The following is a 22,639-nucleotide window of genomic DNA, read 5'->3' as shown; positions in this document are numbered from 1 at the left end:
ATTCAAAATAAATAGTTGATTTCTTACTCATACGTGAGTATCTCGTTGGATTTTTTACAGACCAATATTTTGTAGACTCATTGTTAACCAAAAACCAAACAAATTAGAATGGATGACAAGGAGGATTTAGAAGAAGAAGATATTGTGAAGATCGGGAAGGAATGAAGTGAGATGTAGATTGGGTTGAGTTGGGTAAGATTGGGTCATGTAAGTTTTTTAATTAATTAAATTATAAATTTTATTGTATATAAAATAAAAATAAAAATTAAATAAACTAATGAAAAAATTAATTTTTAAAAAAAAAATAAAAAAAGAGGTAAATTACATTCACTCACCCTTTTGTTTAATAAACGCTTCCAACGCCCCGTTTTTCTCATTTTCCCTCGAGCATGTCTCCCTCGAACTCATTGTAAAGTCAAAAGTCTCTTCGTTATCATCATTTTCGCCACTCTGTTCCAATTTCTGACTTCATTACTGCTTCTTATCTTCAATAGTTCAAGATCGGGTCTCGAATCTGAACAAGAGACACCTGATTTTTCTCAAATCACAAATCTTTCGAGATCCAAGAATCGCAAAATACTAACATCAGATGGAAAAGGGCATGCTGAAATGTTCGGCAAACTATGTTCCGCTGAGTCCTATAAGTTTCTTGGAAAGATCAGCAGCCATTTACAGAGACAGTGTATCTGTTGTGTATGGAGATTTGAGGTTCACATGGAAGCAAACTCATGAAAGATGTGTGAGGCTTGCTTCTGCTCTCACCGCTAATCTCTCTCTTTCCACTGGCCATGTTGTAAGGATCTCATCCTTTTTTATTCATATCTTTCTGGGAATTATATTCATATTTTTTATATCTATTTTCTTGTTTGAATCACTCTTGAGAGAGAGTTTTTTTGTGGGATTTTTGTGTCTGAGAAAATTGCAAATTTGTGTGATTCTGTATTTTTACTGTTTTATTAGGTAGTAATAAACTTCATGTTTTTGGGCAATAATATTTTGGGTGGTCCGTGGTTGCAATTATTGTACTACTTTTCGTTGTCTGCAAGTGAACTTTAATAAAAATGTGATAAAATTCCATATAAAAATTAAAGGATTATAATTATATTATTAAAATAGTATATATAACCATTTTGTGTATTAAACAAAACATTTGTGTATTAAAATAGAGAATTTTTTTAAAAAAAAAAAAACACTTTAAACACATTAAAAGAATAATATCAGAAAGAACCGCAAGATCAGAACCTAATAATCTTTTGCATAAATGCCCTTGTGATTTTGATAAAGAAGTAATAGAATTATTTTCTGATATTATTAAATATGTCATTTATTTATTAAGCAGAAACCTGTTATTTTACTTTATGTTTTCAGATAATGGTAAAAATTTTGGGAAGTTTATGCCCATAAAAGTATCTACAAGAATACATTATATTTTTTAGAATTAAAAATATCTTTAAACATACAATTTTTATCTAAAATTGGTATATCTTTAATTATGTTTCAATTCCTAATCTGTAAATTTTATTTGGTTGCTACAGTAATCAATGTAAAACCGAAAAATAAAAGCGCGCAGTTTTTTATTTTATTATAAATTTGGTTCTTTCTTGCACTAACTTCATATTATACTCAGTCGTAGTGTCTACGTCCATGTATATAACTCACAAAAACTTAATCCACATTAATTTTGTCGATGTGAAGATCTAACATACATCTCACGCCAACAATTGGAGCCGGACATCTAACAATATATATATATATTAATGTTTATTCTCCTTAGCAAGTAACAAGTGAGATATACTACTATGACCAGGTTGCGGCCTTGGCCCCAAATATACCAGCATTGTATGAGCTACATTTTGCTGTTCCAATGGCGGGAGCGGTCCTCTGTACACTCAACACGCGACATGATCCAGCGATGGTATCAGTTTTGCTGGAACATTCGGAAGCAAAAGTCATATTTGTTGACTACCAACTTCTTCATATTGCCAAGGGTGCGTTAGAAATATTATCAAAGAAAGGCATCAAACTGCCTTGTTTAATCTTGATTCAGGAATCCTGCGACTCAGTTTCTGGTACAAATGACAAGATTTCTACGCCTGAAGCTTTAGAATATGAGTCTTTCTTGCTGACAGGGCGATCTGATTTTGAAATAGTAAGGCCTAATGATGAGTGTGACCCCATCTCTTTGAACTACACGTCAGGCACGACATCAAATCCAAAAGGCGTCGTTTACAGCCATCGAGGGGCATATCTCAATTCGTTAGCTGCTGCTCTACTTAATGAGATGAAATCTATGCCAGTTTATTTGTGGACAGTCCCCATGTTTCACTGCAATGGATGGTGCCTTACTTGGGCCGTGGCGGCTCAAGGTGGTACAAATATTTGCATCCGAAGTGTCACTGCAAAGGCAGTATTTGACAGCATAGCCGCACATCGTGTGTCACACATGGGAGGTGCACCAACCGTGCTGAACATGATCGTGAATTCATTGGAAAACGAGCGAAGGCCGGTACGAGAAAAGGTGACAGTGATGACAGGCGGTGCGCCACCCCCTCCTCATGTACTCTTTAAGATGGAAGAACTGGGGTTCAAAATACAGCATTCATATGGTTTGACAGAAACTTATGGTCCTGCAACAATCTGCGCTTGGAAACGAGAGTGGGACTCGTTACCCCCCGAAACACGAGCAAAAATCAAGTCTCGACAAGGGCTGCAGCATCTTGGAATGGAAGAGGTTGATGTCAAGAATCCTGATACAATGGTGAGTGTGCCACTTGATGGAAAAACAATGGGAGAAGTCATGTTTAGAGGGAATACAGTAATGAATGGTTACTTGAAAGACGAAAGGGCGACTCGGGTGGCTTTTAAAGGTGGTTGGTTTAGGAGTGGGGATATTGGTGTGAAGCAACCTGATGGCTATATCGAGCTAAAGGATCGATCGAAGGATATTATAATCTCTGGAGGGGAGAATATAAGCTCGATTGAAGTAGAATCAGTTATTTTCAGTCATCCATCGGTTCTCGAGGCTGCTGTTGTGGGGAGACCTGATGATCATTGGGGCGAGACACCTTGTGCCTTTGTGAAACTTAAGGATGGATGCGAGGCGACGGAGGGTGACATTATAAATTTCTGTCGGGAACAGTTGCCACATTACATGGCTCCAAAGACAGTAATTTTTCATGATTTGCCTAAAACTTCAACAGGGAAGACACAGAAGTTTGTTCTCAGGCAAAAGGCTAAAGATCTGGGCAGTCTTTCAAAAGCCAGTAAATTGTAGCATTCATCCAAAAATCTAACAAAGTAATGTGAAATATTTGTCGGACTTTAACTTTTTGTTGCATCAAGATCTGTGTGAAAAACTTTGTTGACATTGTTGTATGATTTAAGTTGGTTCTGGGATTTTTGCATCTTTGCCTGCAATAACTTTTGCCAACTAACAATCACCTCACCACCGATAACAAAGTTAGAAATATTGCGCTGTAGTTATAGCCGTTGGATTGGTTTGAGACCCTGACAAAATGTGTTGCCTTGAACACCTTGTTTTGCTGAATCCAAGGTTAATCCCTTTCCGGATACAACATAGGATGGAGCATGTCTGTTAGAAATTTAAAATAATATTGAACTAAATTCGATCTAACTAAATTCGATCTATATACTAAGGATAGGAAAAAATACCGAAATACCGAAAAATCATACCGAAAAAAATGCCGAACTTACCGAAAAAATCGGTATACCGAACATTTCGGTACGGTATCATACCGTACCGAAATTTTCGGTATCGGTATCGGTATGAAATATTTTTTTTCGGTATTTCGGTATTTTTATTATTTTTTTTTTTAAATTTAAGTTCGGTATACCGACATTTTTTCGGTATACCGACAAAATTTTCGGTGTCGGTACGGTACCGGTATGAAATTTTTCCATACCGAAAATTCGGTATACCGAATGTGCGATATACCGAATTTTCGGTATCGATATCGGTATGAAAAAATTCCATACCGATATTTTCGGTACGGTATACGGTACCGTAGTTCGGTACGGTATACCATACCGTACCCACCCCTACTATATACACAAAAGCATAATACGTAAATATCGATATGTAGAAATATAAACATGAGCATATTATAATCTCTAACAATTGATATTGGAATTGGAGACATATCACGAACATGAGAAAACAGAAATATTCTAAATTTTTATGCAATTTATGATATGATGTATTCTTGAATAACTGCATAGATTTTAGGGATCATGTATTTCACTAGTTATAGAATTTCTCTAATCATCATCGGGAGAGTTTGAATTGTTTGTGACTTATCTTGATAATATTTATCAAAGATATGATAAATCAAATTTCAAAATATTTATAATCTTAATACAGATAATATTCTTGATTTATCTTCTTTTAAATATGAGACATCTCTCACATTTATCTTAAAAAAATATGTTAACCATAGTTAATTATTTTATAGACTTTATAAAATAATATAATATTCTTCCAATTGGTCTACTTATGAACTAGATCATCAAGAAATCAATCAACATCCAAAGTTAAGGAAGAGATACAAGAATCATGACGATAGATTCTGTTATACTGAGTGTTATCTTTCATGTGTCACATATATCATATTCCTTAATGTAACTTGATAAATAAAACCAATGTTTTATTGTAAGTCCAACTTAATTGATATTTTCTCAAGATAACTGGATATACATAACACAAAATGCGAAATATCACAATTGTTTGGGTTTTATTATCAAAATCAAATGTATATTCCAAAAATCTTTTAGGAAACAAATACATCATTAATTACCACATGATCCTTAAACATCTTAATTTGCATGTCTTTGATCATTAATTCAATAACAATGTATTCAATTCCCACTTTATTTTGCTTAACATGTTCTCCAACAACTAAAATACTTTATGTTGACGTACTTAATTCGGTTATTGCTTTAGTCACAAAGACTACAACTGAATTGTCGTAATATAATCCTAATAGCTTGGACGATTCTAAGCCCAAAAATGAAACTCCTTAACATACATTATACAATAGTGCTTCAAAATAATAGACAAATTTAGACTTCATAGTAGAACTAATAAATTAATTCTGAATTGTTAGTTCAACTATATAAGCATGTAAAACTTCAATACCATGAATGTGCTCCCAACCATTTTGCAGCTTTATAGTGGTCAGTACCTAGATAATTTTGATAATTTTTCTGTAAATTATGCTCTCACTACCTCCTGGTATACATAATAGCCCACAATGTTCTTATTAGAACATTTCATGTTCGCAATCTTGATTTTGATGTTAACAAAACTTGCGATTTTGTTTTTAATTATTTACCTTAGTACGCAGCAAGCTGGAACTGATCAGGCTTTGAACTGATTAGTTAAACGAGGTAAAACTGAAGCTATCGAGACGTAAACTGAAAACACCAACTGATCGACCAAACTGAATCAGCTCAACTGATATTTCAAATAACAGTTCAACTGATTGTCCAGCTGATAGCTGGTTCAGCAGAAGACCTTCAATTGTGGACTTAACAATGTCAAAACTGAAACTCTTAGTTTCAATACAGTTTATCGCTACTCAACTGATACGTAAGTACTTAGCACAATTGATCTCTACAAGATCGAATAATACACTAGTGAATGTTTGTGCTTTTAAGCTCGAAGTATAGCCTTGAATGCTATGAATAAGTATATTAAGCGTGAGCTTTTGAGAGATTTAGAACTGGAAGAGTATGCACAGAGTTTTGCTTGATAACTGATTGCTTGATTTCAGGATTGCTCTCGTTCAACTGATATTCTCGGCTATTTATAGGCTTTGCTTTCAACGATAACAATAAATCCATTTGAATCTTTATATTCATTGTATAGCCACGTCAACGTTCTTCTGACAATCGTACACTGTAGTTTTTCTGAAATGCGGATTTTCCACTATGCGTTGCAGTCTGCTCTTGTACAATTGTCAGTTGATAGTTACGTTTCTTAACTGATGACATGTCAAACTAATTTATCAGTTGACAAAGCCGATAATATTAACTGATTGTGCTCATTTGATTGTTGTTTAACTGATCAGTTCTAACTGATCATCCAGTTGACTACAAAGTTCATTTAGCTTGATTTAGTTGCCTTAAATACGCAATAATCTTCAGTTCGAGCAATTGTCAGTTTACGATATTTCAGCTACTTTCAGTCTTCTTGATCAGTTGTTCAATCTTATCACATTCAGTTTGTCAAAGTTTCCAACACTTTGTTATTCACAATTTGATTTAATTTATTCTTATAAATTATATAAAAAATATATATGAACAAGATGTGAATCTCAATATGGAAATTTTTTTAAATTTTATTTGCATGTGTGATTATAATACTAAATTTTCATAAGGGTAAATTGCCCCTAACTCCCCAAACCCAATCTCAACTTTACCCAAACTCCCTACACACCAAAATCTTTCTTTAAACTCCCTAATATCATAAAATTGACAAAATTATCCTTATTCCCTATTTGATTTTAATTGATCCCCGCGCTCCCGAAAATGGTATCAGAGCTTATAAAGAACCCCGATTCTCTGTCATGTGAGCTGACACGAAGCACGAATCTTCGTAGGGGACAACCTTAGCTCTGATAAAGAGTTTGAGGTTAGCAAACTGATAGGTACCATTTCGTGTGTCAACCTGTTATTGATCACATGATCCCTCATCTCTTAATGCAAAAGGTGGAGCTCTGAGTTGGGGTACTGCCCGAAAATGGTATCAGAGCTTTAGGTTAATTTATTTCAAACACATGATTTATTATTATAAAGAAATTAAAATGTTTGAGGAGGAGAATTTCGAAAAATTATGAATCCGAACTTAGGTTCGAGAAAAATAATTTACAAGATCTATTCCAATATTTTGGAATATACACAAGTTCATCTAACTATTGTTATATACCAGAAGCAAAAAGGGACGCATCAGCACCTTCAGGTAAACTCTCAGGTAAACTTATGATCCAAGAAAATAAGTTTCTGGAGATAGTACCAGACTCCTCTAAGCTCTCTTTAGATCTTAGAGAAATCCAGAAAATAGTACAAAATTATGACAACATGCTATATTTTTTACCCCAACGAGTTGAAGAAATCCTTAAACCCCAGGAAGAAATTCTTGGAATATTAAAGGATATTCAAACAAAAATTCAAAAACTAGAACAACAACCAGGTTCTAGTAAAAGAACTTTAGGATGATGGTTACCACTATCATTTGGCACCGAACCTTTGTTACATCAACAAGGGAAGGCCAGAGTGGTGTCAAAACCATTGAATGAAGAAGAAAAGATGACCAATCTAATTAAATCTGTTTCAGAAAAGAAATTTATCTGATGACAACTTTAGAAAGGATTGGTCTGTAGGATCTACAAGAGCTTGCGGAATCCTTCGCAAATCTCAAAGTTGTAGATCTAAAGATGAACACAGCAGGAGGTGAAATACCTGATATAACCTGGTCATCGACTCAGGAACCACCAAGGGAAAGTGTGGAATCTCAGAATGTTAACATGAGAGAATCCCGATCTGATTTTCATACTGGTGGAGGATCACACCCAGCGGGTACAAGGACAAGGACAAGGAGAAGTCAAATTCTCTTGCACCAAACACCCTACGGAAAGACTGTTTTAGATCCGATACATCCTTACGGGGTTATGCTAACCTTGATGTATTAGATTTCAAAAACAGAGAAGTTCTCATAGATGACTGGACATTTGCTATGAGAATCGCAGTAGGAACACTAGATCTCAACAAAGAAGGATTCATTAAACTTCTAGAAATGAGTCTTATGGGATCAATGAAAATTGCTTGGGACATGACTTCATTAGAAATGAAAGAGTCAGTCCTGGCTGGAGAATCTCTAAGTGAGATAGCTGGAAAAATGGCTATCCTATTTAAAGCACAATTTATAGGGGTAGACTATTTTAACATTCAAGATACAGAGAAGAGGAAAAAATATACTCAAGCTCTGTATAGCCTTGAATTACATGATATATGTTTAGTGGATGAATACATTATATTATTCACCAAATATCGATGGAATTCAGGAGTCGAAGAAGATATAGATATGCAGCTTTTCTTTGCAAAAATGCCAAGTCCCTGGAGAGAAATGCTCATAAGGCAATACGTACCTGGAAATCCAGATACGTTGGCAAGAAGAGCCTCTTTTCTTAAAGGAAAATTGGCAGAATGGTGTCACATGACAGCATTACAAAAGAATTACAAACGCTTAAGGGGTATCAACAAAAGAACTCCTTTGTGTTGCAAAGAGAATGATCTTCCAACAATTATTGGAAGTAAACCACAGAAGCATAAGAGGAAAAGTTTTAGGACTCATCCTTATGCTCGAAGTGGAAGAAGTTCTTGGAAACCAAGAACTGTTTGGTCTAGACAGAAAGCCAGATCCTATAAATCTGTACAAAGAAGTGGACCATCAAGGAGTAGGATATTATCCCAGGCATCGAGTACATCTCGAAGCATAGGAAGAACACCTACGAAGAAAACTTTCAGAAGAGCTCATACTAGAGCCAATGAAAGTTTCAAAGATTGTAATTGCTGGACATGTGGAGCAAGAGGTCATATCTCGACCAACTGTCCAGAAAATGAAAAAAGAGGTATTAAACGCTTCGATCCAACCCCGGATATTGAAGAAGTAGTTTATTACCAAGATCTTATTCAGGTATACCGATTTGAGGATATTGCCTCAGATGAAAGTATATATGAAGAAGAAGAAGTCTTAAGTCAGGAAGAATCTGATGGAACAGAATCGGAATCTGACTGAGGACGAGGTGTTTCGACACGAAACACATGAAGATCTGTCTGGATTCTTTAGCCAGACAACAATATCTCATAACATGGTCCAAAGGATCATGAAAAAAAATCCTAGTCTACAGAGATATCAAGGATTCTCTGCAGGATAGGTAGAAAAGTTCTTAGGAAGTCTTGGCCTAAGAAACAGAAAGCATCATCTAATCTATAAATTTTCTAAAAGGGAAATGGCAATCCCGATGGAACTTACAGGCAATAGAATGGAGATGCAGTTAATTCCTTCCGAAGAAATTATGGAGGAATTACAAGAACTCAAGATAGAAGTAGCAAGGACTATATCCTGGATTCATATTGGAGCGATCCATATTATGATAAAGGCTACTTTCAAAGAAGGAATAGATTCGCCTATTGATATTGCTATATGCGATAAAAGAATGGGGAATCTACAAGATTCAGTACTGGGAACAATCTCAGGAAATCTCTGTGTAGGAAAGATTGTAGGAGTAATTTATCCAAGGATAGCCTACAACCTGGCAGATCGAGATTTCAGTCGAGCCTTGACTTTACATCAGAATTGCAAGGAAAAAAAGCTGATGAAAGAAGGTAATAGGTCATATTTTATTACCTATCAGATTTCATATGCTCTATCTAATACACATCATTTAGAATTGTTTATTAGAAATGAGTTCATTGAAACACCCGAGATATTTGGAAAATTTGCTCAGGCAATTTATCCAGAACGAGTTGAGTTTTCTTTAATACAGGAAACAGATATCCAAATATAAGACAAACCGATTCTACAAAGGAATCAAAGTCTTAGATTGGAATCAAGAAGACTATTTTTTTAGGGAGATAGAATTACTAGTTACAGGTGGGGAAAAACGCCTGTCATAGAAACCCAACAGGAGCCGAAAAGTTTTTCTACAATAGGAAAACTTAAATGCCCAGAAGGGTGGAAGGAAATAAAAATAGTATTTGATATTACAAAGCAAAGGAATTAATTTTCTTGTAATTCAATATACTATTTGAACAACCAATGATAGGAACTTACCAAGGACTGATTAATATCGGAGAATTGGAAGTTCATATTCAAGGAATTCCAGGGAAAGAATCAGATCGCCTGATTCTCTGACTAGAGTTTCTCGAGGAACACAACTCTTGGAAACGATTAGAGTATGGAATGGAGTTTATGGCAAATGATAAAGATGTGGAAAATCCAATGACCACAAGTCCATTCTCTTTACATTCCAATAGGAATGTTATATGAACAATATAAGGCAGAATATTTTGCTGCTTACATTGATTCAGGTGCTGGAATCTGTACAGCAAAACGAGGAGATTTTCCAAATAATTTGGAAGAAGAATTACCAAAGATTGCCTGAAGAGATTTTTCCAGAAGAATCTTAATCTTATGTAAATGGATTAACATGACTGAAATCATGATTGGCGGTGCTGGACAAACACCTTGGTACAAGGTGAAAACACCACCAATTTATTTTCATTATACAGGAGCTGACATATTGTTAGAAAATAATTTCCTACAAATGTTCAAATCCTATAGGCAAGAAAATGAGACTAGACGATTAGTGTTCACAGCACCCTGTGATCACAAGATCATAGTCCAGAGACTACGAGAGGCATTTTACAGAAAATTGCCGATACAGTTTCGCAGCAAGCGTGGTGATGAAGGAAAACTTCTGAACCCAAAGATGAAGGATTCTAGACGGTTTGGAGAAACAATGCTCCAGTTAAGAGCATATCAAGTACTCCAACCAGAAGATATAGAATTCCTTAAGATAACTCTACAAACGAATGAAGTAGAGTTCGAATCTAGGGTATCATTGAAAGATGTCAAAAAGAGGATCAAAGAAAATTACAATGAAGATCTCTTGGCATGGTGGGACAGAAATCAACTCAAAGCTTGCCTTAAAATTAAGGAAGGCAAAGAGTATGAATTTGTCCGTTGCAAGCCTATCCCAATGAATATCATTGATCAAAGGGATGTGCAGATTATAATCAAGGAACATTTGGACCTTGGTTTAATCAAAGCAGATATGTCACCATATAGCAGTCCAGGTTTCTTGGTAAAAAATCGTGGTGAGATAAAAAGAGAAAAACCCAGATTGGTTATTAATTATCAAGAAATTAATAAGATTCTGGAGTTTGATGGGTATTTTATACTTAGTAGAGCACACTTGATTAGTTGCATACGCAACGCCAAGATATTCTCTAAGTTCGACTGTAAGTCCGGATTTTATCAAATTCGGATGCAGGAAGAAAACAAGAAATTCACAGCTTTCTCCACACCTCAAGGACATTATATTTGGGAAGTATTACCAATGGGATTGGCTAATTCACCCCAGATATTTCAAAGGAAAATGGATAATCCTTTTAAAGATTATTTTAAATTTATGTTTGTTTATATTGATAATGTTTTAATAGCATCTAAAAATATGGATGAAACTTAATTCATATCCCAAGGAGGTCAAAGCCTGGTATGAATTCGGGGCTCTTGCCTCAGTTTATACCACCTCACCCAGCTTTTCGGAAATTTCAGGATTACCTAAATGGATTCAGGAAGTTGTTCATGAAACTTGGGCGAATAACGATTATTTGTCCATATGAGATGTTTTGGAGCTATACTTTTTCAGTGCAGCACCATGGAACAGCAAGCTGCCGGCAAGTAAAGAGACTCGTCGGAAATTCTGCAATATGGCACATGTAGGAAGATGGTCAGAAAATATCTACCCTGAATGCCAGAATCAAAAAGAACCAGAGTTCGGTAAAGGTTTCAAACCGAGATCTGATCGGAAACAATTTATCGAAACAAGGACAAGTAGGGAAGGACCACAATCACATTTTCCTCGAGGAAGCAAAAAGCCAAAGATTCATCGACAAAGTTAAAAGAAACATGTGATCATCCCACCAAGAAAAGAAGGACCACCAATAATCGGTGGAAAAAGAACAAGGACCACCAATAATAGGTGGAAAATGACAAAGGACATTGGATTCCTTATCTTTAAAAACAATGAAAATCTGATAAACGGACAAGAAAACTGGACCCAAAATTAATAATATAAATAAGGGTAAATGGGAACCAGTAAATCACACCAGACTTAAACCAAAACTGGAAACAAAAGAAAATGTATTTTTCATATTTCAAAGTTTCCAGAAGAAGGATTAAGGCAACAAGAAAAAAGCTGAAAAATTCTAAAGATTATTATAAACGGCTCAAAGAAACAGGAAATGAGATACAAGCTGATCTGATCCAGATGCATATAAACTATTTATGCAGGCAGATAAAAATTCAAGAAATGACTGTTTCTAGATTGATGATCTAGAAGAAGACAAATCAAGAAAGGTGGAGGGACCATCCCGATGGACCACTCAACCACCATCTCAATGGACCACTCAACCACTACAGGGTCCATGTGCAAGCTGTAAAGGTTTATGAAGATTTGAAATCCGAAGTTCAAATCCGAATAAGCCTTCTATAAATAAGGCAAGAAGGAAGAAGTGAAGATCATCGAATATTTTCTTCATTTCTTTCAACAATAAATTGTAATATTTTCTCTTTCCAGGTTATGAGTTTTTCAAGTTCGGCTACTATTAGTAGCTAAACAAGTTCCTCCTCCTTTACAGGAGGTTTCAATGTATTAATAAATTTTTGTGTTTGAATAAAGAGATCTTTGCTCTTAGCCCATCTCATGTATTATTTTCAAAATTTTATCTTTTATTGTACACCTTAAGGTAGGAAACGAATTAGGGTTGTGCCAAGTACTGCTGAAGGAATCTGCGTCGATAACCATCGGTATGTAGAAATATAAACATGAGCATATTATAATCTCTAACAATTGATATTGGAATTGGAGACATCTCACGAACATGAGAAAACAGAAATATTCTAAATTTTTATGCAATTTATGATATGATGTATTCTTGAATAACTGCATAGATTTTAGGGATCATGTATTTCACTAGTTATAGAATTTCTCTAATCATCATCGGGAGAGTTTGAATTGTTTGTGACTTATCTTGATAATATTTATCAAAGATATGATAAATCAAATTTCAAAATATTTATAATCTTAATACAAATAATATTCTTGATTTATCTTCTTTTAAATATGAGACATCTCTCACATTTATCTTAAAGAAATATGTTAACCATAGTTAATTATTTTATAGACTTTATAAAATAATATAATATTCTTCCAATTGGTCTACTTATGAACTAGATCATCAAGAAATCAATCAACATCCAAAGTTAAGGAAGAGATGCAAGAATCATGACGATAGATTCTGTTATACTGAGTGTTATCTTTCATGTGTCACATATATCATATTCCTTAATGTAACTTGATAAATAAAACCAATGTTTTATTGTAAGTCCAACTTAATTGATATTTTCTCAAGATAACTGGATATACATAACACAAAATGCGAAATATCACAATTGTTTGGGTTTTATTATCAAAATCAAATGTATATACCAAAAATCTTTTAGGAAACAAATACATCATTAATTACCACATGATCCTTAAACATCTTAATTTGCATGTCTTTGATCATTAATTCAATAACAATGTATTCAATTCCCACTTTATTTTGCTTAACATGTTCTCCAAAACTAAAATACTTTATATTGACGTACTTAATTCGGTTATTGCTTTAGTCACAAAGACTACAACTGAATTGTCGTAATATAATCCTAATAGCTTGGACAATTCTAAGCCCAAAAATGAAACTCCTTAACATACATTATACAATAGTGCTTCAAAATAATAGACAAATTTAGACTTCATAGTAGAACTAATAAATTACTTCTGAATTGTTAGTTCAACTATATAAGCATGTAAAACTTCAATACCATGAATGTGCTCCCAACCATTTTGCAGCTTTATGGTGGTCAATACCTAGAAAATTTTGATAATTTTTCTGTAAATTATGCTCTCACTACCTCCTGGTATACATAATAGCCCACAATGTTCTTATTAGAACATTTCATGTTCGCAATCTTGATTTTGATGTTAACAAAACTTGCGATTTTGTTTCTAATGATTTACCTTAGTGCGCAGGAAGCTGGAACTGATCAGGCTTTGAACTGATTAGTTAAACGAGGTAAAACTGAAGCTACCGAGACGTAAACTGAAAACACCAACTGATCGACCAAACTGAATCAGCTCAACTGATATTTCAAATAACAGTTCAACTGATTATCCAGCTGATAGCTGGTTCAGCAGAAGACCTTCAATTGTGGACTTAACAATGTCAAAACTGAAACTCTTAGTTTCAATACAGTTTATCGCTACTCAGCTGATACGTACTTACTTAGCACAATTGATCTCTACAAGATCGAATAATACACTAGTGAATGTTTGTGCTTTTAAGCTCGAAGTATAGCCTTGAATGTTATGAATAAGTATATTAAGCGTGAGCTTTTGAGAGATTTAGAACTGGAAGAGTATGCACAGAGTTTTGCTTGATAACTGATTGCTTGATTTCAGGATTGCTCTCGTTCAACTGATATTCTCGGCTATTTATAGGCTTTGCTTTCAACGATAACAATAAATCTATTTGAATCTTTATATTCATTGTATAGCCACGTCAACATTCTTCTGACAATCGTACACTGTAGTTTTTCTGAAATGCGGATTTCCCACTATGCGTTGCAGTCTGCTCTTGTACAATTGTCAGTTGATAGTTACGTTTCTTAACTGATGACATGTCAAACTAATTTATCAGTTGACAAAGCCGATAATATTAACTGATTGTGCTCATTTGATTGTTTTTTAACTGATCAGTTCTAACTGATCATCCAGTTGACTACAAAGTTCATTTAGCTTGATTTAGTTGCCTTAAATACGCAATAATCTTCAGTTCGAGCAATTGTCAGTTTACAATATTTCAGCTACTTTCAGTCTTCTTGATCAGTTGTTCAATCTTATCACATTCAGTTTGTCAAAGTTTCCAACACTTTGTTATTCACAATTTGATTTAATTTATTCTTATAAAATTATATAAAAAATATATATGAACAAGATGTGAATCTCAATATGGAAATTTTTTTAAATTTTATTTGCATGTGTGATTATAATATTAAATTTTCATAAGGGTAAATTGCCCCTAACTCCCCAAACTCAATCTCAACTTTACCCAAACTCCCTACACACCAAAATCTTTCTTTAAACTCCCTAATATCATAAAATTGACAAAATTATCCTTATTTCCTATTTGATTTTAATTGATCCCCGAGCTCCCGAAAATGGTATCAGAGCTTATAAAGAACCCCGATTCTCTGTCATGTGAGCTGACACGAAGCACGAATCTCCGTAGGGGACAACCTTAGCTCTGATAAAGAGTTTGAGGTTAGCAAACTGATAGGTACCATTTCGTGTGTCACCCTGTTATTGATCACATGATCCCTCATCTCCTGATGCAAAAGGTGGAGCTCAGAGTTGGGGTACTGCCCGAAAATGGTATCAAAGCTTTAGGTTAATTTATTTCAAACACATGATTTATTATTATAAAGAAATTAAAATGTTTGAGGAGGAGAATTTCGAAAAATTATGAATCCGAACTTAGGTTCGAAAAAAATAATTTACAAGATCTATTCCAATATTTTGGAATATACACAAGTTCATCTAACTATTGTTAGATATCAGAAGCAAAAAGGGACGCATCAGCACCCTCAGGTAAACTCTCAGGCAAACTTATGATCCAAGAAAATAAGTTTCTGGAGATAGTACCAGACTCCTCTAAGCTCTCTTTAGATCTTAGAGAAATCCAGAAAACAGTACAAAATTATGACAACATGCTATATTTTTTACCCCAACGAGTTGAAGAAATCCTTAAAATCCAGGAAGAAATTCTTGGAATATTAAAGGATATTCAAACAAGAATTCAAAAACTAGAACAACAACCAGGTTCTAGTAAAAGAACTTTAGGAGGATGGTTACCACTATCATTTGGCACCGAACCTTTGTTACATCAACAAGGGAAGGCCAGAGTGGTGTCAAAACCATTGAATGAAGAAGAAAAGATGACCAATCTAATTAAATCTGTTTCAGAAAAGAAATTTATCTGATGACAACTTTAGAAAGGATTAGTCTGTAGGATCTACAAGAGCTTGCGGAATCCTTCGCAAATCTCAAAGTTGTAGATCTAAAGATGAACACAGCAGGAGGTGAAATACCTGATATAACCTGGTCATCGACTCAGGAACCACCAAGGGAAAGTGTGGAATCTCAGAATGTTAACATGAGAGAATCCCGATCTGATTTTCATACTGGTGGAGGATCACACCCAGCGGGTACAAGGACAAGGAGAAGTCAAATTCCCTTGCACCAAACACCCTACGGAAAGACTGTTTTAGATCGATACATCCTTACGGGGTTATGCTAACCTTGATGTATTAGATTTCAAAAACAGAGAAGTTCTCATAGATGACTGGACATTTGCTATGAGAATCGCAGTAGGAACACTAGATCTCAACAAAGAAGGATTCATTAAACTTCTAGAAATGAGTCTTATGGGATCAGTGAAAATTGCTTGGGACATGACTTCATTAGAAATGAAAGAGTCAGTCCTGGCTGGAGAATCTCTAAGTGAGATAGCTGGAAAAATGGCTACCCTGTTTAAAGCACAATTTATAGGGGTAGACTATTTTAACATTCAAGATACAGAGAAGAGAAAAAAATATACTCAAGCTCTGTATAGTCTTGAATTACATGATATATGTTTAGTGGATGAATACATTATATTATTCACCAAATATCGATGGAATTCAGGAGTCGAAGAAGATATAGATATGCAGCTTTTCTTTGCAAAAATGCCAAGTCCCTGGAGAGAAATGCTCATAAGGCAATACGTACCTGGAAATCCAGATACGTTGGCAAGAAGAGCCTCTTTTCTTAAAGGAAAATTGGCAGAATGGTGTCACATGGCAGCATTACAAAAGAATTACAAACGCTTAAGGGGTATCAACAAAAGAACTCCTTTGTGTTGCAAAGAGAATGATCTTCCAACAATTATTGGAAGTAAACCACAGAAGCATAAGAGGAAAAGTTTTAGGACTCATCCTTATGCTCGAAGTGGAAGAAGTTCTTGGAAACCAAGAACTGTTTGGTCTAGACAGAAAGCCAGATCCTATAAATCTGTACAAAGAAGTGGACCATCAAGGAGTAGGATATTATCCCAGGCATCAAGTACATCTCGAAGCATAGGAAGAACACCTACGAAGAAAACTTTCAGAAGAGCTCATACTAGAGCCAATGAAAGTTTCAAAGATTGTAATTGCTGGACATGTGGAGCAAGAGGTCATATCTCGACCAACTGTCCAGAAAATGAAAAAAGAGGTATTAAACGCTTCGATCCAACCCCGGATATTGAAGAAGTAGTTTATTACCAAGATCTTATTCAGGTATACCGATTTGAGGATATTGCCTCAGATGAAAGTATATATGAAGAAGAAGAAGTCTTAAGTCAGGAAGAATCTGATGGAATAGAATCGGAATCTGACTGAGGACGAGGTGTTTCGACACGAAACACATGAAGATCTGTCTGGATTCTTTAGCCAGACAACAATATCTCATAACATGGTCCAAAGGATCATGAAAAAAAATCCTAGTCTACAGAGATATCAAGGATTCTCTGCAGGATAGGTAGAAAAGTTCTTAGGAATTCTTGGCCTAAGAAACAGAAAGCATCATCTAATCTATAAATTTTCTAAAAGAGAAATGGCAATCCCGATGGAACTTACAGGCAATAGAATGGAGATGCAGTTAATTCCTTCCGAAGAAATTAAGGAGGAATTACAAGAACTCAAGATAGAAGTAGCAAGGACTATATCCTGGATTCATATTGGAGCGATCCATATTATGATAAAGGCTACTTTCAAAGAAGGAATAGATTCGCCTATTGATATTGCTATATGCGATAAAAGAATGGGGAATCTACAAGATTCAGTACTGGGAACAATCTCAGGAAATCTCTGTGTAGGAAAGATTGTAGGAGTAATTTATCCAAGGATAGCCTACAACCTGGCAGATCGAGATTTCAGTCGAGCCTCGACTTTACATCAGAATTGCAAGGAAAAAAAGCTGATGAAAGAAGGTAATAGGTCATATTTTATTACCTATCAGATTTCATATGCTCTATCTAATACACATCATTTAGAATTGTTTATTAGAAATGAGTTCATTGAAACACCCGAGATATTTGGAAAAGTTGCTCAGGCAATTTATCCAGAACGAGTTGAGTTTCCTTTAATACAGGAAACAGATATCCAAATATAAGACAAACCGATTCTACAAAGGAATCAAAGTCTTAGATTGGAATCAAGAAGACTATCTTTTTAGGGAGATAGAATTACTAGTTACAGGTGGGGAAAAACGCATGTCATAGAAACCCAACAGGAGCCGAAAAGTTTTTCTACAATAGGAAAACTTAGATGCCCAGAAGGGTGGAAGGAAATAAAAATAGTATTTGATATTACAAAGCAAAGGAATTAATTTTCTTGTAATTCAATATACTATTTGAACAACCAATGATAGGAACTTACCAAGGACTGATTAATATCGGAGAATTGGAAGTTCATATTCAAGGAATTCCAAGGAAAGAATCAGATCGCCTGATTCTTGGACTAGAGTTTTTCGAGGAACACAACTCTTGGAAATGATTAGAGTTGGAATGAAGTTTATGGCAAATGATAAAGATGTGGAAAATCCAATGACCACAAGTCCATTCTCTATATACATTCCAATAGGAATGTTATATGAACAATATAAGGCAGAATATTTTGCTGCTTATATTGATTCAGGTGCTGGAATCTGTACAGCAAAACGAAGAGATTTTCCAAATAATTTGGAAGAAGAATTACCAAAGATTGTCGGAAGAGATTTTTCCAGAAGAATCTTAATCTTATGTAAAGGGATTAAGATGACTGAAATCATGATTGGCGGTGCTGGACAAACACCTTGGTACAAGGTGAAAACACCACCAATTTATTTTCATGATACAGGAGCTGACATATTGTAAGAAAATAATTTCCTACAAATGTTCAAATCCTATACGCAAGAAAATGAGACTAGAAGATTAGTGTTCACAGCACCCTGTGATCACAAGATCATAGTCCAGAGACTACGAGAGGCATTTTACAGAAAATTGACGATACAGTTTCGCAGCAAGCGTGGTGATGAAGGAAAACTTCTGAACCCAAAGATGAAGGATTCTAGACGATTTGGAGAAACAATGCTCCAGTTAAGAGCAGATCAAGTACTCCAGCCAGAAGATATAGAATTCCTTAAGATAACTCTACAAACGAATGAAGTAGAGTTCGAATCTAGGGTATCATTGAAAGATGTCAAAAAGAGGATCAAAGAAAATTACAATGAAGATCTCTTGGCATGGTGGGACAGAAATCAACTCAAAGCTTGCCTTAAAATTAAGGAAGGCAAAGAGTATGAATTTGTCCGTTGCAAGCCTATCCCAATGAATATCATTGATCAAAGGGATGTGCAGATTATAATCAAGGAACATTTGGACCTTGGTTTAATCAAAGCAGATATGTCACCATATAGCAGTCCAGGTTTCTTGGTAAGAAATCGTGGTGAGATAAAAAGAGGAAAACCCATATTGGTTATTAATTATCAAGAAATTAATAAGATTCTGGAGTTTGATGGGTATTTTATACTTAGTAGAGAACACTTGATTAGTTGCATACGCAACGCCAAGATATTCTCTAAGTTCGACTGTAAGTCCGGATTTTATCACATTCGGATGCAGGAAGAAAGCAAGAAATTCACAGCTTTCTCCACACCTCAAGGACATTATATTTGGGAAGTATTACCAATGGGATTGGCTAATTCACCCCAGATATTTCAAAGGAAAATGGATAATCTTTTTAAAGATTATTTTAAATTTATGTTTGTTTATATTGATAATGTTTTAATAGCATCTAAAAATATGGATGAAACCTAATTCATATCCCAAGGAGGTCAAAGCCTGGTATGAATTCGGGGCTCTTGCCTCAGTTTATACCACCTCACCCAGCTTTCCGGAAATTTCAGGATTACCTAAATGGATTCAGGAAGCTGTTCATGAAACTTGGGCGAATAACGATTATTTGTCCAGATGAGATGTTTTGGAGCTATACTTTTTCAGTGCAGCACCATGGAACAGCAAGCTGCCGGCAAGTAAAGAGACTCGTCGGAAATTCTGCAATATGGCACATGTAGAAAGATGGTCAGAAAATATCTACCCTGAATGCCAGAATCAGAAAGAACCAGAGTTCGGTAAAGGTTTCAAACCGAGATCTGATCGGAAACAATTTATCGAAACAAGGACAAGTAGGGAAGGACCACAATCACATTTTCCTCGAGGAAGCAAAAAGCCAAAGATTCCTCGACAAAGTTAAAAGAAACATGTGATCATCTCACCAAGAAAAGAAGGACCACCAATAATCGGTGGAAAAAGAACAAGGACCACCAATAATAGGTGGAAAATGACAAAGGACATTGGATTCCTTATCTTTAAAAACAATGGAAATCTGATAAACGGACAAGAAAACTGGACCCAAAATTAATAATATAAATAAGGGTAAATGGGAACCAGTAAATCACACCAGACTTAAACCAAAACTGGAAACAAAAGAAAATGTATTTTTCATATCTCAAAGTTTCCAGAAGAAGGATTAAGGCAACAAGAAAAAAGCTGAAAAATTCCAAAGATTATTATAAACGGCTCAAAGAAACAGGAAATGAGATACAAGCTGATCTGATCCAGATGCATATAAACTATTTATGCAGGCAGATAAAAATTCAAGAAATGACTATTTCTAGATTGATGATCTAGAAGAAGACAAATCAAGAAAGGTGGAGGGACCATCCCGATGGACCACTCAACCACCATCTCAATGGACCACTCAACCACTACAGGGTTCATGTGCAAGCTGTAAAGGTTTATGAAGATTTGAAATTCGAAGTTCAAATCCGAATAAGCCTTCTATAAATAAGGCAAGAAGGAAGAAGTGAAGATCATCGAATATTTTCTTCATTTCTTTCAACAATAAATTGTAATATTTTCTCTTTCCAGGTTATGAGTTTTTCAAGTTCGGCTACTATTAGTAGCTAAACAAGTTCCTCCTCCTTTACAGGAGGTTTCAATGTATTAATAAATGTTTGTGTTTGAATAAAGAGATCTTTGCTCTTAGCCCATCTCATGTATTATTTTCAAAATTTTATCTTTTATTGTACACCCTAAGGTAGGAAACGAATTAGGGTTGTGCCAAGTACTGCTGAAGGAATCTGCGTCGATAACCATCGGTTGCGATCGCGTGGTTGGACTGTGAGGAGCAGTTCGTAAAATACGGTGGATATAACCTGGTGGTACTCCGGTCAAAGAGGTAAAAGATTTAATTTATTTTACGAAAGCATGATGGGCCATAATTTATACAAGAAAAATCAATTATTTAAAAATAAAGATATAAGGATAAAATTGGAAATTTTATAGATATGGGGAGTTGAAACAAAGTTTTAGTGGGGTAGGGAGTAAAGAAAAAAGTTGAGAATGAGAATAGGGATTCTTTTGGCAAATTCCCCATTTCATAATAGCCAAACAATAATTACACATAATGTTGACACAATATATGCCGTGCAAATAAATTCTAAATAAGCTAGTTATCACAATTTTGGAGTGTCCATATATCTAAAACCAACTTTTATAATTTTCATAAATTAACAATACAAACATGCCTATGAACTAAAATTCTAAATTTTGAAAATTCTTAATTTGGAATATCCTAAACTGAAATCCAAAAATTAATTTTGAAAAGTTCAAATTTCTCAATAAATAAAAATCCTCGTATTGAAGTCAATGTTTTGAATTTTTCAAAATTTTCAGTCAAATCTTGAAATTCAAACAGACCTTAAATAAAAAAATCCTTAAATTGCAAAACCCTAATTTCAATATTAACCTATCACTAACTTAGACTAGGCGCCGCCAGACCACCTCCGACCAAACTTCCGACCGACCACTACTGCCCGGCCTCACCTTCGCCGCCGTGAATCGGCCGGAGATAGAGATTTTTTTGTAAATTCGTGCAGGCTGCATGATTTCGTGAAACTCCGGCTAGTATACGTCATCGGATGGTCGGTTGTAACCTCCAATATGTCGGTCTCACTTGAGCGACCATTCCTCTCAGTCACCGCCTCTTCAATGGTCGGAAATCGATGAATTGTGACCGGAAATCTCCAATAAAGCGCGGCGACTTCATTTTCTGGTCAACAGCGACATGGGCTTTCGGCCCATACCCTCATTTGCTGGAGATTCCATACGATAGCTTATTTCACAAATTATAAAAGCTACGCTTTTCTATCCAATTTATTTGATTTTCGAAAATTGAATAAAATTAAGAGTTTTTTTTTCGAAAATTGTATAAAATCATGATACAAAATTAAATTGTATCCATATATTTTTCCAATATTTTTGCCCAATTTAAAAATCTTAATCGTTTCAAGGCGAATGGCAAGAACCGCTATGATACTACTTGTTAGAAATTTAACATAATACTGGAATAAATTCGATGTACATACACACAAATATAACAAGTAAAGATCGATACGCAAAAATATTAACATTGAACGAATTCTAACATTTTACCATTGATATTGAATTTGATATTGGAATTGGAGATATCTCACGATACAAGAAAACAGATATTTCTAAACTTTTATGCAATTTATGAGATAATGTATTTATGAATATCTGCATGATTTAACGATCATGTATGTCACTATTTATAGATGTCCTCAAATATCATCGAAAGAAATTGAATTGA

General features: G+C 34.9%; 1 protein-coding gene across 1 annotated transcript; it reads left to right on the top strand.

Moving 5' to 3' along the window:
* Positions 1-364: 364 nt before the first annotated feature.
* LOC142547339 (butanoate--CoA ligase AAE1) lies at positions 365-3,404 on the top strand. The gene is made up of 2 exons (XM_075655593.1): positions 365-793; positions 1,808-3,404. The coding sequence occupies exons 1-2, from the start codon at positions 590-592 to the stop codon at positions 3,272-3,274; spliced, it is 1,671 nt and encodes a 556-aa protein (XP_075511708.1). The 5' UTR covers positions 365-589; the 3' UTR covers positions 3,275-3,404.
* Positions 3,405-22,639: the final 19,235 nt, after the last annotated feature.

Source organism: Primulina tabacum, chromosome 5, assembly GCF_025594145.1.
Source record: "Primulina tabacum isolate GXHZ01 chromosome 5, ASM2559414v2, whole genome shotgun sequence".
Classification (NCBI taxonomy): Eukaryota; Viridiplantae; Streptophyta; class Magnoliopsida; order Lamiales; family Gesneriaceae; genus Primulina; species Primulina tabacum.
This window is presented reverse-complemented; position numbering and strand designations above follow the sequence as displayed.

Excerpts from the sequence above, each read along its gene's own strand:
- LOC142547339 (XM_075655593.1), top strand. The coding sequence starts at position 590 with ATGGAAAAGGGCATGCTGAAATGTTCGGCAAACTATGTTCCGCTGAGT. Across the intron at positions 794-1,807 it reads CTCTTTCCACTGGCCATGTT|GTTGCGGCCTTGGCCCCAAA; the intron begins GTAAGGATCTCA and ends TACTATGACCAG.